Source organism: Chiloscyllium plagiosum, unplaced genomic scaffold (genome assembly GCF_037043375.1).
Source record: "Chiloscyllium plagiosum isolate Xiang-an unplaced genomic scaffold, Cpla_swu_hap1 HiC_scaffold_14, whole genome shotgun sequence".
NCBI classification, from domain to species: domain Eukaryota; kingdom Metazoa; phylum Chordata; class Chondrichthyes; order Orectolobiformes; family Hemiscylliidae; genus Chiloscyllium; species Chiloscyllium plagiosum.
The window spans coordinates 25343103-25364049 of NW_028270152.1; the positions used below are offsets into that span (position 1 = coordinate 25343103).

General features: G+C 38.4%; 1 protein-coding gene across 1 annotated transcript in view; it reads right to left on the reverse strand.

The window, feature by feature from the left end:
- nisch (nischarin) overlaps positions 1 to 20947 on the reverse strand; it is a 77528-nt gene that overhangs the window by 54746 nt on the left and 1835 nt on the right. Inside the window, exons 2-7 of the mRNA XM_043707875.2 lie at positions 16304 to 16387; positions 10721 to 10903; positions 8537 to 8585; positions 4970 to 5133; positions 4403 to 4498; positions 255 to 350 (exon numbers count right to left, since the gene is read on the reverse strand). Coding sequence (XP_043563810.2) covers positions 255 to 350; positions 4403 to 4498; positions 4970 to 5133; positions 8537 to 8585; positions 10721 to 10903; positions 16304 to 16387 — 672 coding nt within the window. The remainder of the gene's footprint in view (positions 1 to 254; positions 351 to 4402; positions 4499 to 4969; positions 5134 to 8536; positions 8586 to 10720; positions 10904 to 16303; positions 16388 to 20947) is intronic.

Genomic DNA, 20947 nt, shown 5'->3' on the forward strand with positions numbered 1-20947 from the left:
TCAGACTAAAACTAGACTTTCAAACAAGCAGACTCGGCATCTACTTCCACTCTTTCACAAAAATAAATCCTCAGCATGTTATTCATTGACCGCTAATTATTGCAACTCCACTGAAAAATAGTTTGAAACAGCACAGCCATTTTTCAATAAAATTATGTACCATCAGGCAAGGGATAAATCAAGCTAAAAGCGACTCAACATGTATATACAGATACACACAAGCATTCAAAGGCAGACAAAATGAGGGTCCATACTTTCATTGAAGCAGTGGTAAAAGCCACACTCATTGTTGCTAGTGAGTTCTTCAGTGAAGGAAGTCCAATAATTTGTTTAGCTTCACAGTTATTTATCTGTAACAATACAATACAAATGTTAAAAATCAAGACAGACAGGATCACAATAGAGGCTAAATCAATTATTAAACACCATTCATCCTATAACATTTTCAAATTATCAGTTTTGCCAGACAGGCAAATAAACCAAAGTTTTCATGTTTATATTTCTATGGGCCCACCTATTTCCACATCCTTCAAACTCTTTTCCCTTGATCATCTATTTTTTAAAAAATTTATTTAATTATCAACCGATGCCACTTAGTGCCTCAATCACTAGTTCTGCTAGCACATATCGCAACATTAAAAAAGGGTTTTCTACTTTGTCTTAAATCTCTTACATTTAACCTTATAACATTTTAGTTAGTCCCAGTATTCTGGCCCCTTGCAGTAACTGGAAACAGTATTCCAACCTACTCAACGTCAACTTTTCAAAATCTCAAGTTACTCTGTAAATTCCTTTGTTTGTAATGATATCTCAAAATATCAACGTTTTCAAGAGAAACTTCATCAAGATGGCAGCATAGTAGGGGTTTGCCTTTTTCTCTTTCCTTTTTCCTGTCTCTTTTTTTTCCTTTACTTACCTCTTGTCACAACTTGGCTGGCATCATTAGCGGAGAGGGATCCCAGCACGGACTCGTGGTGGCAGTTTACGACCCCAGAGCAGATTCAAAATGAACCCTTACTTACTTATCCAGGGCAAGCTCAGGACCTAGCATCAGAATAGGCAGTTGCTACAGTGGCAGAAGCGACATCAGCAAGGTGGCAAAGGATCAGTGACATTGTCGTTAGTTGGGTCGGGTGCTCACAGTGACAGACCGGTGATGGTCAGGCATCACGGAAACATCGACAAGATGGACCCAGCAGTGAGAGATATGAATCTGAGATTGATGGGTTCGGCACAGGCGGTGAGGCAGTGGCAGAGGAGATTTGAACCAGAAGCAAAAGATGGTTCCTGAAGAGTGGCAAATTCAACGTTGGTTGGTCCAGTGTAGGCAGCAGCAAGGCAGTGGAGGATGGGTGGCAATGCAGCTGTCATTGATGAGCTGGACTCTCTTTCAGCTCTATCTTTCTATTCTTTCTTTCTTTCTTCGAGGGCGGCACGGTGGCACAGTGGTTAGCACTGCTGCCTCACAGCGCCAGAGACCCGGGTTCAATTCCCACCTCAGGTGACTGACTGTGTGGAGTTTGCATGTTCTCCCCGTGTCTGCGTGGGTTTCCTCCGGGTGCTCCAGTTTCCTCCCACAGTCCAAAAATGTGCAGGTTAGGTGAATTGGCCAAGTTAAATTGCCCGTAGTGTTAGGTGAAGGGGTAAATGTAGGGGAATGGGTCTGGGTGGGTTGCGCTTCGGCGGGTTGGTATGGACTTGTTGGGCCGAAGGGCCTGTTTCCACACTGTAAGTAATCTAATCTAATTCTTTCTCTTATTCGTAAATTATTCAAAATGGCGCAGGATCATTGCAACAGTGGACATGATTTTCATTAAATTTTACTGTTTTTCTCACTGCAAAGTTCACATAATAAAAAAATTCGAATAAAGTTTCAAAGCTTAATTCAAATCTGCACTCTTTCAAATGACATTACGCTTCATGTTTCCACTGAATTCATAGAACATAGAACATAGAAGAATACAGCGCAGTACAGGCCCTTTGGCCCTCGATGTTGCGCCGATCCAAGCCCACCTAACCTATACTAACCCACTATCCTCCATATACCTATCCAATGCCCGCTTAAATGCCCATAAAGAGGGAGAGTCCACCACTGCTACTGGCAGGGCATTCCATGAACTTACGACTCGCTGAGTGAAGAACCTACCCCTAACTTCAGTCCTATATCTACCCCCCCTTAATTTAAAGCTATGCCCCCTTGTAATACCCGACTCCATACGCGGGAAAAGGTTCACACTGTCAACCCTATCTAACCCCCTAATCATCTTGTACACCTCAATCAAGTCACCCCTAAACCTTCTTTTCTCTAATGAAAACAGCCCCAAGTGTCTCAGTCTTTCCTCATACGATCTTCCTTCCATACCAGGCAACATCCTGGTAAACCTCCTCTGCACCCGTTCCAGTGCCTCCACATCCTTCCTATAGTATGGCGACCAAAACTGCACACAATATTCCAGATGCGGCCGCACCAGAGTCTTATACAACTGCATCATGACCTCAGGACTCCGGAACTCAATTCCTCTATTGCTGATTCCTCTATTCCTCAATTCCTTTATTGCTTCCCTTGCTTTCCTGTAATCTCGAGTCCTAAAATTCACAAAGTACATAAGATCATTGCATACAGACTTACACCCAATTTAAAGTAAAAGGAATGTAGCTAAGAGATGCTCATGCAATTTTTCAAAACAGACATTAAATCTGGGAACAGCCTTTCCTCTTGTAGAGACTGCTCAGCACTGTTTGAAGAGCAGGGAAGTTCTTCCTGTATCCTAATCAGCATTTATCCTTCAACCACTGCTTCAAAAACAGATTAACTGCTCATTAATCTCTTTGCTGCCGGTAGAATTATTGTAAGGGTAATAGCCAAATAGAGATGCTTAGCTACAATTTCAAAAAGGCATTAGTGAGATCTCATTTGAAGTACTGTATACAGTTTCAGCCTCATTTAATAAATAATATAAATGCATTCACAAAAGTTAGCTCAACTGATATTGAGATCTAGGCGAAAGTGAGGACTGCAGATGCTGGAGATTAGAGTCGTGCTGGAAATGCACAGCAGGTCAGACAGCATCAGAGGATCAGGAAAAACAATGGTTTTGGGCAGGAGTCGTTCATCAGGAATGAGACTGGAATCCTCGGTGTTGGAGAGATAAATGGGAGGGGGTGGGGCTGGGATGTCAGTTGTTGCTGATGGAGGTGGAGGGGTCTAGGAAGGTGGGGGGAGGAGGTGTTAGAGATGGTCCAGGTGAATTTAAGGTCGGGGTGGAATGTGTTGGTGAAATTGTAGCCGACAAACACACAGACATAGCTGGGACCCATGCAGGTGCCCATGGCTACCCTTTTCGTCTGGAGGAAGTGGGAGGATTCGAATGAAAAAGAGCCAGAACCTCATCCCCTCCCATTTATCTCTCCACCTCCAAGGCTTTCAGCCTCATTTCTGATGAAGGACTCCTGTCCAAAGCGTCGATTTTGATGTTCCACGGATGCTGCCCGACCTGCTGTGCATTTCCAACACCACTCTAATCTTGATATTGAGATATGGCAAGTAAGAAAGATCTAGTGAAGTTTAGAAGAATAAGAAGCATTTATGAAACAAACAAGATCTTGAGAGGATTTGAAACTGTTGATGGTGAAACTAGAAGTTGGGAATGCAGGTTAAAAATAGGCAATCTTCCAATTAAGAGAGAGATGAGGAGATACTCTGAGAACTGGGATCTTTGAAATCATCTTACTCAAAAGATGATGGAGCCAATTGCTAAATATCTTTGATAGAGAGGTAGATCAACCCTTGTTGGTCAAGCAGCTCAGGTTACCAAGGGTAAACGTGAAGATGGAGTTGAGGCCTCACAGTCAGATCTTACTGAATTGCATGGTGGACTGGAGGACTCAAATGGTTTACTACTACTCTTAAATAGTACATTTCGGTAAATTGTTTGCATGCATTCTCTGGAAACATGAATCATACTTCAACTGAGATGGAGAAGCTGTGAACAGCAACTTGCATTTATAATAAATCAAAATACAACAAAGCTGCATAAGATGATATCATGCTCAAGTTACACATGGAAGGAATTTCATTGATTACTGAGCATTCACTTTTGCATCCCACAACTTCTAGTAATTTGGACTGCATCCAGGGTGAGAGCAAGAAAAAAACATCAATTTGATTCTTTCCTCGCAAATTTAATGACACTATTTCATTCAAACCAGCTACAACACCTTACTTTTTTTTGAGAGACTTATCTCAAGTCAACCAGAAATTAGTTTCCTTAAACATACAGACCCTGTCATATTATATCTCGACTGATTTACTGTTGGCTGGAAACTAAGGAAAACATGATTTAGAGAACTTTTTAAAACACAAATTTAATATAAATTAACTCAATTACCCTCTTTTACTGACCTCAATTTGATGGACAGACTTGAAAATTGATAGATTGAATTTAAGGAGATGTTCTTCAATGTTACTGCTCCCAACAGATCCTCTGGTGCCTGTTATCTGTTACAAATGAAAATAATTTAAATGAAAAAAGCAGAAATATTGACAGTTTCTGCTGCATGAAAATGGAAGCTCTTCCCATGCCAAATTTAAACTTCAGCTGAATTGTCTACAAAGAGATACAAAATAGAGTTAAAGATTTTTTTTTTAAATCAAGAAAGCAGCATTTTAAAGAAATGTAAAACAGGTCAATGCCATTCTCAAAACTGCCTGATCAAAAGGACAGAAACATAAAATGATTCACATTAATTCCAAAATATTCTATCCAGAAAACATTTAGGTGTAATAAGATTGTTTCATTTACAGTGTATGCTTTTTGCACCACAACAAACCTCATAAGCAACTAATTAAGTTATTGAGAAAACATTAACAGACATAAATCAAAATTTGCAAGCTATAAAAAGGACAGTGTAAATTCTGCCAGTTTATATTAGATTTTACTATTGCCTTTTTGAAATTATACATTTTTACCTTTAAATACTTAAGTCTACATGCAAAATCCAGGATGTGTCCAAGGTCAGTCTTGGCATCACCATTGGCACAGGTGGGACTGGCTAGTCTTAGCTGTTGAGTGATCGCATACAATTGTAGTGGTCGAAGACAAAAAGCTTCACCTACCAAGAGCAACTGTTCACCTATAAGAACGAATTAAGAATAAAAAAAACATTTGGAAGTTAAAAAAAAGCTAGAATACAAGTATGAATGGCATGTTGATTCAGAATTGGAAAATTTGCAAATATATTATTTATTATTTACACCCTGGTCAACCTTTCATGCTAATTCTTGAAATTACATCTCTTTCCTTCCTTCCTTCCTGGAAACAAGCATGCCAAGATGAGCAAGCTCCTGTAAAACACTATGGCAAGTTCAAAAGCTAGATGAAGACTTATCACTAATTTTCAGCTAAAAGGTTATCAGCTAGCTCTCTTTTCTGTCTTAGCCAGTGTTATAATCCTGAACAAGACCACCTAATTACTATACAATCCCAGATGGGAGCAGTAACTTATTAAAAGTAAACAAAGTTTGACATTACAGTTACTTACTAAGAGAATAAAGCACAAGATTCCATTGTTTTGAACAAAATAAACTTGACAAAGTTCAGCAAAGCAAAATAATACAACTTGACTCACAGAGCTAATTGGTAAACATGAAACAAAACAATCAAACATTTGCCTTGGAACTTCCTCAAAGTATTACAGACTGCCTCCATAATCATTTCTCTGAAGACTGCATTTTATTCATCCAAGAGATGAGGACATTGCTGACTAGGCCAGCATTTATTGCCCATCGTAGAGTTAACCATATTGCTGTGGGTCTGGAGTCACATGTAGGCCAGACCTGGTAAGGATGGCAGTTTCCTTCCATAAAGGACATTAGTGAACCAAATAGTTTTTTTTTTTAAAATCAGCAATGGATTCATGATCATCACCAGACTCTTAATTCCACCATCTGCCCTGGTGAGATTCAAATTCAGGTCCCAGAACATTACCTGGGTCTCTGGATTGACAGTTCAGTGATAATACTACTCAGCCATCACCTCCTCTAATACCTTAATATTCCAGGACTGGTCACAAGTAATGACCAGCACAATGTTAGCCTTTTAACTAAACAGTAAGACCAATAAAATTCTAACAGGACTAGACAGAACAAATTTAGGAAGCAAGTTCCTGATGATCAGACAGTCCAGAATCAGGAGTCACAGTCTAAGATTGTAGAGTAAACAAATTAGGATTGAGATTAGGAGAAATGCCCTCACCCAGGAAATGGTAATCCTATGTGACATCCTTGCCACAAAGTGATTGACGCTAGAATACTGGATATTTTCAAGAACAAAGTAGATTTCATTCTTAAGGCTGAAGAGCGTACAAGGGTATGGGAGAATGTGGGAAATAAGGCACTGAATAGGATGAACATCCATAACCATACTGAATGATGGTGTAGATTCAAATAGCTAAATGGCCTACTCCTGTACTGATTTTCTATGACCACACTCTTAATTACTCCAAGGCCAGTTTTTCTCAGCTGCATCAAGAAAATACCTTATAAACTTCTATGCCGCAATTCTCAACTGCGCTAAATTATCAATAGTTCCCAGGAATTTATTTTCACCTCAAAATGTTCACAACATGGTATTGGTAAATAGCATGAGGCTGCAGAGCCACCTATCTGCAACTGCTCAGCTACATACAGAAAGTCTGAGATGATGGCTCTGACTAAAACTGGACTTTTGAATTGCTGTTCATGGAACTAGGAAAGGTTACAAGTGACCAATAACACAGTCACAGTTGTACTACTCAGCAGAATCAAATGTAACTAGTTGTGGAACAGTCTGTGCTGAAGTTCGTGTAATCATGCATGGACAAAAAAATTATATTTTAATTACCATTCACATAAATGGCAAAATAAAAAAAAAATCTCTTACGGTATTATCAACAATAAGATGATAATTTAGTTAAAAATATGGCTGTGATGATTTAGCTGTTAAACCCGATAAAACTGTCACTCAAGTATATTTTACGGGGAACTGGTTTAGTAAGAGAAACTTAAGTAAATGTGGTTGTTTTCTAACTCTTGATCAATCATACAGCAACTGTAATTGCTTCTAAATTTTGTTTCTACCTCAGGAAAACCCACAAGTAACTTGTTTGCACTTTATCAGGCAAAACAAAAAGCCACCTTGTATCTGTAATAAAGTAACACTGAGAATGAGATTATGTTAGCCATAATGTTTTTCATATGTACTAGAATGTTAAGGTTAGTCACATTATACCATGCAGCATAAAATGTAAGGAATATTGTTGAGCCTTTATCCCTCTCAAGGTGGGAAAGAAAATTGAGGTATCAGTTACAAAATGGTGCTCCTTATCTTTTGTTTGTCATTTAGTGCAATGTTCTGATCCTGGTGGCGGTACTACTGGACAAATCAAATCGCAGTCTCTTTTACAACAGAATTTTATCATATAAAAGGACAAAAATCAAAAAAAATTATCTAGATATAGAATTAGGAAAAAATCTTAAGTCACCCAACAAAAAAAAACTTAATTTATCCCCAAACACCAATCAACCAAGTAACCTCGACAACAAATCTTGAATGTTAATTTAACTGACTTTGCTCAATTCTTTCCTCTGAATTTTGTGGTGTTCTTAAATGAATACTCTCAAAACCAAGAGTTCAGACTCTCTCAGCATTTTAAGAACCTTCAAACTTCTGGGGAAAAAAAAATACAAATCACTGCTAGTTGACAAGTTGCACAAACTAAACACTTCTACTGAGGGAACTGTGCTTTCCCTGACCTGTTCTGTTCTTTTTGTTGTAATGCATCTGGCTTCAGTCAGGTATCCTCTAAAGTGCCCAAAAACCTTTAAACACTGGGTTTTTCCTAAGCTTATAAAATCACTGATTATCCTAAACTTCAAAAAAAAAACCAAGCTAATGGTCCTTGATATTTTCCTCACCTGTCAGAAACCACCACAGAATTAATAATCATCCATTAACACTCCAGGAGTTCCCTGTTGTTAACATCTATTGAATTATGTCACTTTTCTGGAAAGAATGTCTGACCTACATTTATTCTTTTCAGAAACACTTCAGAAAAGTAATCAAGCCTATTTGCCACTACTTTAAAATTCTAATGTTCTAAAGGGCATGATTTCAAATCCCACCGTGGCAGATGGTGGGATTTGACATCAATAAAAATATTAAATAAAAAGTTAATCTATTGGCAACCATGTGACCATTGTCAACAGTTATAAAAACCTATCTGGTTTACTAATGTCCAAACCTGGTCTGCACTACATATGATTCCAGTTCCACAGCAATGTGATTGATGCTTTAGAATTAGAGTTACAAGTGGGGACTAAATGCTGGCCAAGCCACCACCACCCAGTTCCCAAGTCCAAATGTAAAAAATAACTTCAATACACGTGCTTCATTACTAACATAATGAAATTATTGCAGTCTTAACAAAGACACCAGGCAGAAGACATTTGCAATAGCATTATGTCAAAACGTTTAAAATTCAGAATCAACAAGCATACCTTTGTGAAACAGTTGTTCAGCAAGGGCAGCCGTAATGCCATTTATCTCCTATGAAAGGAAACAGAATTAAAAAGATTTATACGTTTAACCAAGTTTTACATAGGTAGATAATTATTAAGAATCATACATTTTTCCAAAGTTGATTCTTCACCTATTTCAAAATGAGAATTTTTTTTGTCACAAACCAACTTTGTGAATGCAAAAACATAAAAGCCTGTCTCCGGAATTTAGAGAGTGTTCAGTCAGTGATTAACTACTCCTTTAGTGGCGTATTTTAAAATCAATGTGATATTCTGAAAGCTGAGAAGATCTTAGAATTATTCCTCATAAATCAGCATTGTGAGACAAAGAGAGGCAAAGATCATTTAGAACATTTCTTTGTAAAACCAGCATTAGTTATGCATGACTTATAAATATGCTCTGCTTCACAAATACCTAATAGATCTTATAAGATTAAGATTTCTCTTACATATTACAAATGGACTTCCAGGGAATTTTATGTCAGTCTATTGAGTAACCAATGATCTGGTTGAAATGATGAACTTTTATTACATCAGATATTGATAAATGAAACTAAAATAGATTACTGGTGTATATAATTTCAATTTGAGTGTTTAAAGTGTTAATACCACAAAAAGAAAGATTGATTTCAGCCTGGAATTTATTTAATTAAGGACAGAAAAGGTTTGTTCTTGAGGTATTATCACTAGACTAGTACTGAGTTGTCTGACTAGCCACGATCATAATGAATGGTGCAGCATGCTCTATTTTTCTTTGCTTTCTATAATACTGACTATATTATCTAGCTCCAAGGGTGAAAGCAAATTTCAGCACCTTAAGTATCTTAAAGTTGCATTTTACGTTTGGAAAATAAAGCAATCTTATAAACAGTAAAGACATTTGGAGGACTTTTAAAAGAAGGGAAATTGAAGGCAAGGATATTGTAAAGTGTAGCTTTAAAAAAAAACTTTAAAAATGTCACATTGACAATCACCTGATGAAGGGTCAGCACTCTGAAAGCTAGTGCTTCCAAATAAACCTGTTGGTCTATAACCTGGTGTTGGGTGATTTTTAAACTTTGCCCACAGGAGAATTGTGTATTCTGGATTACAGTCTCTCCTATTGGAATAAATAAAACCTAGATTGCTCCAGAGGTCTGATGGAAATAGTGCAGATTTACCAGAGGGGTGTAGAGTTGAAAGAGTTTAGATATAGAAAATTAGTGAGGTGTGTACTTTTTCAACAGGAAAAAAATTTGATACACATACAAAGTTACTGTATTTGTACGTGTTAAGAAACTTTTCATTTCAAGTATAGAGGATAAGCAAGTTATGCAAGAAAATCTAGGACATTAGTGTCAGGTATAACACTGCTTATTGAGAATTGTATTGTTACTTGACTAATATGAAGAGTGAACTAAATAACTGAAAGCATGTATAGCAAACAATTATCCACAAGTTGAGTGAGTCAATAAAAGGTTTTTCTTGATTTACATGAGTTTTATTATAAATCTAATTTAACTTAGTCACATATTAGTTTTCATCTTTCCAATCTGGTCCCTTCACTTGCCAGAAGAGAACATTCTACTGGGCTCTCAAGTACAAAGTCCAATGAGTATAACTTGCTCTCAGTCAAATTAGGAACTTTCCTGACTGTCCCTTAAAAGACCTGCATTTCTACCATTGACAACCTGTATCAAATTTTACCAGAACTATTTGGTCATTTTGTCTTTTTTAAAAAGATCGATAATCTGAAAGAGTGGCTATAAACTGTCAGATTATCACAACTGCTTTGTTGGCATCATTTGAGAAGGAAATAAGCCATCCTTACCCTATTTAGCATATATAAATGTAGTCAGACACCAACATGGAGTTCTTAACTGCCTTCTGGATGTGACCAAGCAAGCCACTCATGCATCAAATTTCTGCATACAGCAGTTTAAGAAGAATCAAAGTATTTTATTGTGGCAAGTAAGAATGGGAAACATTACCAATGACAGTAATATCTACTGAGAGCATTTTTAAAATTTGTGATGGATTGGGGAGGAGAAAGTCTGCACATTAATCTATCTTAAACTTAATAAATGCATTTATCAATACAAACAATTAATTATGTCAAACGTGCAAAACCAAGTGCTTAAGCACCAAATATAGAGTACAAGAAATTTACACTCAAAAACTTACATATAGATGAAAATTCAGAAAGAATGATAAGACTTTTGGTGCAGCAAATGGGAACTTTGCTATAAGCATTTGCAAATAGACTTCTAATTCTTTCTGCCTTTTTTCTACAAACGTTTTGGATTTTTTGCCAATGATCTTCTTTGGTGGAAGGAGGTTTTTGTCAATCTTCTTTTCCGCAGTCAGCTAAAACAGAATAAAGATGTTAGAGAACACATTTCTTGAGAGTGAATTGACAGTTGTTTTGGTACATTTCTTTTTTATTTGATTGATTTATTGTCACATGCACCCAAGTACAGTGAAAAGCTTTGTTTACAAGCAGTACAGGCAGATCATAACTGTACAATTAGTAACCACAGGAAACTCCACAAAGTTATGGTGTCTTTGCATTTTTACATAAAGCAAAGGCATCTGTTCCAAGTGCAAAGCATTCTCTAAAGTATGAGGAAATGGGAACCAACAAGTACTTTGCAACATGATAATTACAGGTAGAGCAACTTGTTGGAGCAGTGAAGAATAACTGATTTCACTAATTAATGGCAGGTACAGAAAACAACTAAAATGATACAGAACCAAGTGGAAGTGGGTTTTATCCCTAAAAGATAGATTATATTCCATTAATTATGGAAGGTTCATCATCGAAGTGTGCCTCAGGGGTTGACAGATAAGGGGGGGGGGGGGGGGGAAGGGAGCTTCTGTTCAGGAAGAGCAATCAACTTCAGATTGAAGAAAATTCCACCCACTGCCCTTGGAAAATACTTCAATCTGTTTCGTGCACTAAATTTTCCATGATTAACCTTGGAATTAAAGTATAATTTTATCTTAAACATTAAAAAACATTCAGAGCAAGTGGAAATAATATAGCTTTGGAACAACTAAGTCCTAACAGCCCACATGTAACGAGACTCAATACTGACCTGACTCAGCCAGCATGAGTCGTAATTGTTTCCTCTCAGATGGGCAATTCTACTCCGCACAGAAATACCACCTGACCATTAAAGCTATCAAAAGATTGGAAGCATACACATGACTAGCCCAATATCACTCAGTGACTTCTCCTGGGAAGCATGAATTTGATAAGCAAGTCTCTAAAAAGGGGCAGCACCACTTCTGCATATCAAGGGACAGTCAATAAATGCACCCACATTCCAAGAAGAAAACAATTTTCCACTTTAACTATTAATGCAACATTTTCAAATTAAGATTTTTAAAAATTAAAATATTATGAAGAAGTCGCAGAAATAACAGGTGGAGGTCACTGTTCCCCACTTTGCTGTGCCAGCTTAGAATCATAGAATCCCTACTGGGCAGACTATCTGCACTGACACCCCAACCCCACACCAATCCCCATAACCCCACATTTCCCATGGCTAATTCACCTCGCCTACACAACTCTGGGCACTATGAGCAATTTAGCGTGGCCAATCCATCTATCCTGCACATTTTTGGACTCTGGGACAAAACTTGAGATTAGAAGAAACCCACACAGATACAAGGAGAGCTTTCAAACTCCACATAGACAGTACCCAAGCTGGAACCAAATCCAGGTTCTTGGTACCGTGAGGCAACATTGCCAACCACTAAGCAACCAGCATTCGAAGACTCAAGGTCAATTAATTTTATATAGTACTTCTAATCAATGTTGCCTATAGCCATAAAAGATATACAGGACCAAAAAACTAGAAGTACAAAGCAATGCCTCATTATTTGACTCAATAGAAATACTTGTAAAACAGTCCTCTACATTTTATATTTTTCAGTCAGAACTCTTATAAAATTACATTTCCTTGTTGTTTTATTCAATAGTCTTCCCTTAAACAATTTAGCCAATAATTTTCAAGCATGTTGCATTTCTGCATTACAATCCACAGGAAAACATTGCAAAATCTCTATCTGTGCAAAGAACATTCACCTTAATTTATTTTTCTGTAGATAATCCAGCATTTTGCCTTTCATTTCAAATTTATCAGTATTTAAAACAATCCTTTCTATCTTTGGTAATCTTCTCAACTTGTGTCTTAATCTTCACTGCTACACTTGAAAACATTCCAATTTACTCAAACCTGTGTATAACTATTACCATGTATTCCCAATAATACTCAAAAACCTTCCATGTTTCCCCAGTGTCATAGTTATACAGCACAGAAACAAACTCAATCTTTTCTTTAATTGAGTGCCAGGATCTAGATATAATAATTTAGCTTGGCCAATATCTTGTTCAAAGTACTTTTATTTTCGATACCCCATATATAATAAACACAGAATCCCATTCTTCTTAAATTTTTAATAAGAATTTATCTTTGCTTTCCAATCTGTGTTCCAAATGTACATTCGAAAAATGCCTTGGCATATTTATGTCAAAGACAAAAACCCAAATCTTTTGCTGCTGTGAAAATGTACTGTGCTACAGTTCCCCACGCCAAACTGCAACTGCGAACACTCCACCCACTCTATCCTATTCATACCCTCTTGCAATTTCATCCAATATTCATTTACTGTAGCCCTTAATTTGATATCCCATGTGCTCATATCCAAATAATATAATATACAGGCTAAGGAAGGTAGGTAACTTCAGCAGAGGTTAATGGGGCATATCAGTATCCACACACTCCTGTATAGTTTGCTATCCATGCAGATATATTTGTCTTAGTTTATTTTTAAAGTTTTCTACTGGCACTTTACTAACCACCTGAAAATCCACAAGCAAAATGAATCGCACATTCCTCTTAGTTAATAAATTCAGATTCCCTCAAAAAAATTCAATCAAACACTATCTGTCCTTTAGAAACTCATGACAACAAACCTGGATTAGGCTAAGCCTCCATGAGTACTAAATTTCATAACATTTTATATATACTTTTGAGTAAACTTCTGGAATGAAGAAAAATAATTACTTTTTTGGTTTTACACAGTTGCACCCTCTTTCCCAAGGGCACAATATCTACAACTCTCCAGGCTTTTTTAAGCACTAACACCACCTTAAAAAAATTGTTTCCTTAAGGATTAGAATACATATGTGGGTTTAGTAACATTAATTTTTGATATAGGTTTGCTCGCTGAGCTGGAAGGTTCATTTCCAGACTTTTGGTCACCATACTAGGTAACATCTTCAAGAAATCCAAACATATAAATAGAAAGCAAGAATCATGTACACTGCTTCGCCTGAGGCCCACTGAAGATGTTACACAGTATGGTGATGAAACGTCGAGAAATGAACCTCCCAGCTTAGCGAGCAAACCTATATCCAGAGATTCAACCTGAGCTACAAATCTTCTCAAAACTCACTATGACGACATTAATTTTTAATTCCATTTGCTCAATTGATTTAGAATCGTATCTAACTTGAGCACAGAGCTGTTATAGAATCATAGAGATGTGCAGCATGGAAACAGACCCTTTAGTCCAACCCATCCATGCCAACCAGATATCCCAACCCAATCTAGTCCCACCTGCCAGCATCCAGCTCATATCCCTCCAAACCCTTCCTATTCATATACCCATCCAAATGCCTCTTAAATGTTGCAATTGTACCAGCCTCCTCCACATCCTCTGGCAGCTCATTCCATACACATAGCACTCTGTGTGAAAACATTGCCCCATTGGTCTCTTTTATATCTTTCCCCTCTCACCCTAAACCTATGCCCTCTAGTTCTGGACTCCCCCACCCCAGCGATAAGACTTTGCCTATTTACCCTATCCATGCCCCTCATAATTTTGTAAACCTCTAAGGTCACCCCTGAGCCTCTGACCCGCCAGGGAAAACCTGCCCCAGACTGTTCAGCCTCTCCCTATAGCTCAAATTCTCCAACCCTGGCAACATCCTTGTAAATCTTTTCTGAACCTTTTCAAGTTTCACAACATCTTTCTGATAGGAAGGAGACCAGAATTGCACGCAATATTCCAACAGTGGCCTAACCAATGTCCTGTACAGCCGCAACATGACCTCCCAACTCCTGTACTCAATACTCTGACAAATAAAGGAAAGCATGCCAAACGCCTTCTTCACTATCCTATCTACCTGCGACTCCACTTTCAAGGAGCTATGAACCTGCACTCCAAGGTTTCTTTGCTCAGCAACACTTCCTAGGACCTTACCATGAAGTGCATGAGTCCTGCTAAGATTTGTTTTCCCAAAATGCAGCACCTCGCATTTACCTGAATTAAACTCCATCTGCCACTTCTCATCCCATTGGCCCATCTGGTCCAGATCCTGTTGTAATCTGAGGTAACCCTCTTCGCTGTCCACTACACCTCCAATTTCGGTGTCATCTTCAAACTTACTACTAACTGTACCTCTTATGCTTGCGTCCAAATCATTTATGTAAATAACAAAAGGTAGAGGACCCAGCACCAATCCTTGTGGCACTCCACTGGTCACAAGCCTCCAATCTGAAAAACCACCCTCCACCACCACCCTCTGTCTTCTACCTTTGAGCCAGTTCTGTATCCAAATGGCTAGTCCTCCCTGTATTCCGTGAGATCTAACCTGGCTAATCAGTCTCCCATGGGGAACCTTGTCGAATGCCTTACTGAAGTCCATATAAATCACATCTACCGCTCTGCCCTCATCAATCCTCTTTGTTACTTCCTCAAAAAAACTCAAATCAAGTTTGTGAGACATGATTTCCCGCACACAAAGCCATGTTGACTATCCCTAATCAGCCTTGCCTTTCCAAATACATGTACATCCTATCCCTCAGGATTCCCTCCAACAACTTGCCCACCACTGACGGCAGGCTCACTGGTTCCCTGTTAAACATAACCTAACTTCAGCTGAGAATACTATTGCTTGCTGAGAGGCTCAAGACACACGGAACATAGCTTAAATGATCCAAAATGTGCATTCACTATAATTAGTACAATTAGCCAACATGAAACAGCAATGCCAGCCACTTTAGGAAAGTGTGGTGCAGACAAAAATGGCATATACCAAGAAAAACACATTATAGATTTTATAAATATAATTTTAACATTAAATTATGCATTCAAAATCAAACTTGACTCAGGTTAATCATGATGCCTATTTCAAACAAACTAATAAATACACTGTAGTAGCAGTATACACTCTAGCATAAAATTATAAGCCCATAACAAGTAAAAGAACACCACAGCACATCACCGCAAATATGTTTGAGGGAGACACAAAACCCTTGCCCTAATGAGGTTTAAAAAGGAGCCCCAACATATCCACATTATCAGACCTGTGTACTTAATTGAACATTATTTTTGATAACTAGGGAGAGCACTTTGTGAAGTAATACTCTTGATTTCTTAAATAACTGATATTATTAGTTTGCCAAAGAGAGTAAACAAGGATTCAATATTCACTGGTTCAGAAATTCAGGGGCTTCTGCTAGCTTCCTCAACCACTGGAGCAAGCACTGAAATCCGGTTGACAAGTTTTGCGTCAATTTGAAGTGCACTCCTGCAGAAAACTCACATAATAGTTGTGTTGTTGCATACCAGATTTCCCAGCATAACCTGCTTCACAGAAAGTTTACCAGAAGATGCCACGCAACTTGCAGTTAATAACTAACAGGAATAGTGACAAAACAATAAGTGTTTTACAGTAATAAAAAAACTTGCCTTTTCATGAAGCTCATGAAAATCATTGTAGCGGTGTTTAACTGTCCATTGATGATTCCCAACTTTCACTTCTATGATATATACCTAAGAAAATTATAGGTTTTCATTAGTAGCTGTTACTAATTCGCAGAACTGAATTAAATAATTAGGGAAGGAAGAGTTACACATTTGATGCTTTTCCAACAGCAATCAGGTCATGGAAAATCCTCAGTACATCAAACAAGTACCTTTAAAATATTAATATTCTTTCAGTGCAGTAGGATAGTGAAAAGTCCTTCTGATACCAAAAACCCTGTAACTTATAACCAAATTAACCACAATAAACGTCTAAGCAATCATACAGCAGCCATCCATTAGATCAAGTGTTCATTACTTCCAATGCTAATACAATGCAGTTTGCAGCAAGGTACACTGCAACAACTTGCCAAGAGTTCTTCTTCAATGGCACCTTTAAAACCCACGGCTACTACCACCCACAAAACAATGATGAGTAAGGCAATGGGAACATCAGAATTTCCAAGATGCATCTTACCTAGCTTGGAAATACACTGTGGAGAGAAATCAGTGTTAACGTTTCGGGTTGAGTGACCTAAAAGTTAACTCTGATTTCTCTCCACAGATGCTGTCAGACCTGCTGAGCTTTTCCAGCAATCTCTATTTTTGTTTCTGATTTTCAGCATCTCAATTCTTTCAACTTTTATTTGGAAATACACTGTGTCAAAATCCAGAAATTCCTGACCCGGCAGCATCAAGATGCTACGTTCAACACACAGACTGCAGCAGTTCAAGTTGACAGATTACTACCTTCTTCCCAAAGGTAATTGGGGTTAGACAATAAATTCTGGCACTGCTAGTAATATCACATCCCATGATTTTTAAAAAATATTAAAGCATTCATGATTTGTGAATATCCAGATTTCAAGCATTCCATCGATGCTACCTGATGAAACAGAGGAAGATTATTTCTCACAAAATTCCTACTATTCCAGCTGAACATTAATGACCTAATTGCTTTTCCATCATGATCAATATACACATATTTAATTGAATACCATTCCAAGACACTATATGAAAAGGTACAAAATTTGATTGCGAGGGGGAGGGTGACAGGTGACTTTTCTTACCATCTTCTATTGTAGTGCAACACACAGGAAATATCAAAATTATTAAAGATGAAACAATGCAAGAAAAATGTTTATGCAGTTTTGGATCTATAGACAAAACTTTTAAAGAATAAAATGAACATTAATAAATTAAGTGTTAAATTAAACCCATAAACAACAATCCAATCACATTTTCTCCATCAATTCAGTGCAGACTCTGTTCAACAAGCGATTTACTACTGGCTGTGTTCAAATATTTACCAAAGTTTGGGAGAAGATTTGTAGCTCGGATGTTCGTTGTTGTGGTTCTGTTCGCCGAGCTGGGAATTTGTGTTGCAGACGTTTCGTCCCCTGTCTAGGTGACATCCTCAGTACTTGGGAGCCTCCTGTGAAGTGCTTCTATGATGTTTCCTCTGGCATTTATAGTGATTTGTATCTGCCGCTTCTGGTTGTCAGTTCCAGCTGTCCGCTGCAGTGGCCGGTATATTGGGTCCATGTCGATGTGCTTGTTGATTGAATCAGTGGATGAGTGCCATGCCTCTAGGAATTCCCTGGCTGTTCTCGGTTTGGCTTGCCCGATAATAGTAGTGTTGTCCCAGTTGAACTCATGTTGCTTGTTATCTGAGTGCGTGGCTACTAAGGATAGCTGGTCATGTCATTTCATGGCTAGTTGGTGTTCATGGATGCAGATCGTTAGCTGTCTTCCTGTTTGTCCTATGTAGTGTTTTGTGCATGGGATTTTTTGTTTTGCAGTCCTTGCATGGCACTTATCCACTGATTCAATCAACAAGCACCTCGACCTGGACCCACTATACCGGCCACTGCCACGGACAGCTGGAACTGACAACCGGAAGCAGCAGATCCAAATCACTATAAATGCCAGAGGAAATATCACAGAAGCACTTCACAGGAGGCTCCCAAGCACTGAAGATGTCACGTAGACAGGGGACGAAACGTCTGCAACACAAATTCCCAGCTCGGCGAACAGAACCACAACATATTTACCAAATCCAAAGTGGGGTATACTAGACTTGAAACATTAACTTTGTTCCATTTTTCACAATGCTGTCAGGTCTGAGTTTCTCCAGCACTTTACTTTTATTTCAAATATTTATTAACTGGTTTGTCAACATGCTTTTACCAGTGTACAGAAATCCTGATTCATCTTGTCTGAAACTTTGCCAGAGATCAACAGCAAAAACAAATCAGAATATGCACTGAAAGAACAGGCACCCGCACCTTCAGCAGTAACACCCAAAGCTAATATGCTTCTGGCCTGCAACAGAGCATGTCAAGCATTCTACTCCACACAGACCATCAGCAAACTTGGAAGCCAGCAAGCTGCCTTCACTGAGTGGGAAAGGGAACCCCGATAAGTGAATAATTTTACAGAGCTACCCATTACAATGGTTCAAAAATTAATTCAGAAACCAATATATTGCAAAGAGACTACCTTCCACTGATTTCACTCTGCAAAGTTCTTTCTAAGTACAGTGAGCAATTCAGAAAATCCATGTGGACATGTTGACTGTGACAACTTACAAAGGTGACAGATTCAACTCAGGAGATTAACGTTAGGTGTCTACTGAACTTTTGTCAGAACTGAAAGCAGCTCGGAGAAAAAAAGTATATGTGTGCAAGCACATGTCTGAGAGGCAAACAAAAGAAATTGCTGATCCTAAACTGAATAGCTGAAATTCTGTTCCTGGCAGTACCCATACAAAACAGGACCTTAAGACATTGGGGGATGGGTTATGAACATGGAGGAGGAAGTTTATGTGCTGAACTTGTTGAGTCCTGAAGGCTGTAAGATCCTTAGGCAGAAGATGGTGTGTTGTTCCTCCTGCTTACGTTGAACTTTGTTGGAGGACTACAGCAAGCCTGAGATAAATACTGGAATGGGAACTCAATGGTGCAACGTGGCAGGCAACTGGAGACTCAGAGTCAATTTTACAAATAGAATGTAGGTGTTTCACAAAGCCATCACCCAGCCTACATTTCGTGTCATGTACAGAGACACTGTGAACAAGAAATCCTGAAGACTAAATTGAATGAAGCGCAGGTAATTCACTGCTTATCTGGAAGGTGTTTCTGGGGTCATGGAAAGGAGGCAGTAAGTGGACAAATTCTGTATCTTCTGTGATTGTATGGGAAGGTGCCATGAATGTGAGGTTGTGTCGGCAGTCGAAGAGGAGGGATGGACAAGGTGTCCCAGAGAAAATGGTCCCTTTTGAATGCTGACAAGGGAGGGGATGGAGATGCATGTCTAGTGGTGGCATTCCACTGGGTGTGTTGGAAATGGTGGCTTATGCTTTGGAGGGAGGAGGCTGGTCGCATAGAAAATAAGGACTGGGGTCCCTGCCATTGTTGTAGAAGGGAAGGGGGAGGACAGAAGAGCAGGAAATGGGATGGACGTAACCAAATCTAACTCTCAACTAAAGCACATTTCAAAGTCAATATTACAGTTTGAACATTCAGGTATTGATTACTGAATATTTAAGCAACAAGGCAGGATTTGCCAAGAGTGAGCTCCACAATGTGCATTAATCTGCTATAAAATCAACATTCTGCACTACAAGGAACAGATGCAGAATGTTCAAAAGGGGTGACTTCTTTGACTCATATGAGCAATATATAGAACAACTTTACATATGCTAAGTCAAGTCTATTACAATTAAAATCTTCAGTACCATACTTTCCTTTCTAATAAGCATTAGAAAAACAAGCATTTTTTAATTCTTTCTTGTTACCCAACTTCAATGAATATTTTTCACACAAACCATAAGACAGACACACAAAAAATTTAAAAAAAGCCAGAAACTAAACTCCAAAACAGGACACTATAATCTTATGTTCCAAACCTCAAACTTCAGAAGCTACAAATAAAACTGAAAGAACTGTGGATGCTGTAAATCAGAAAACCAGAAATTGCTGGAAAAGCTCTGCGTGTCTAGCAGAATCTGTGGAGAGGAGTGAGAGTTAACCATTCAGGTTCAGTCACCCCTTCAAAGAAAGGGTCACTGGACTTCAAATGTTAACTCTGAGTTCTCTCAACAGATGTTGCCACATCTGCTGAGCTTTTCCAGCAATTTCTATTTTTGTTGTTCAAGCTTACTAGGATGTTGCAGAGGTTTGAGGGTTTGAACTATAAGAGGAGGCTGATTAGGTCGGGGCTTTTTCCCTGGAGTGATAGAGGCTGAGGGATGACCTTACAGAGGTTTATAAAATCATGAGGGGTATGGACTGGGTGAATAGCCAAGGTCTTTTCACCAAGGTAGGGTAGACCAAAACTAGAGGGCAGAGTTTTAAGGTAAGAGGAGATAGATTTAAAAGATACCTAAGGGGCAACTTTTTCCACATAGACTGGTGCATGTATGGAATGAGCTGCTAGATGTGGTGGTGGAGGCTGGTAGGATTACAACATCTAAAAGGCATTTACATGGGTATATGAATAAAAAGGGCTTAGAGGGATATGGGCAAAATGCTGGCAAATGGGATCATTTAGGATATCTAGTCAGCATGGATGAATTGATCTGTAGGG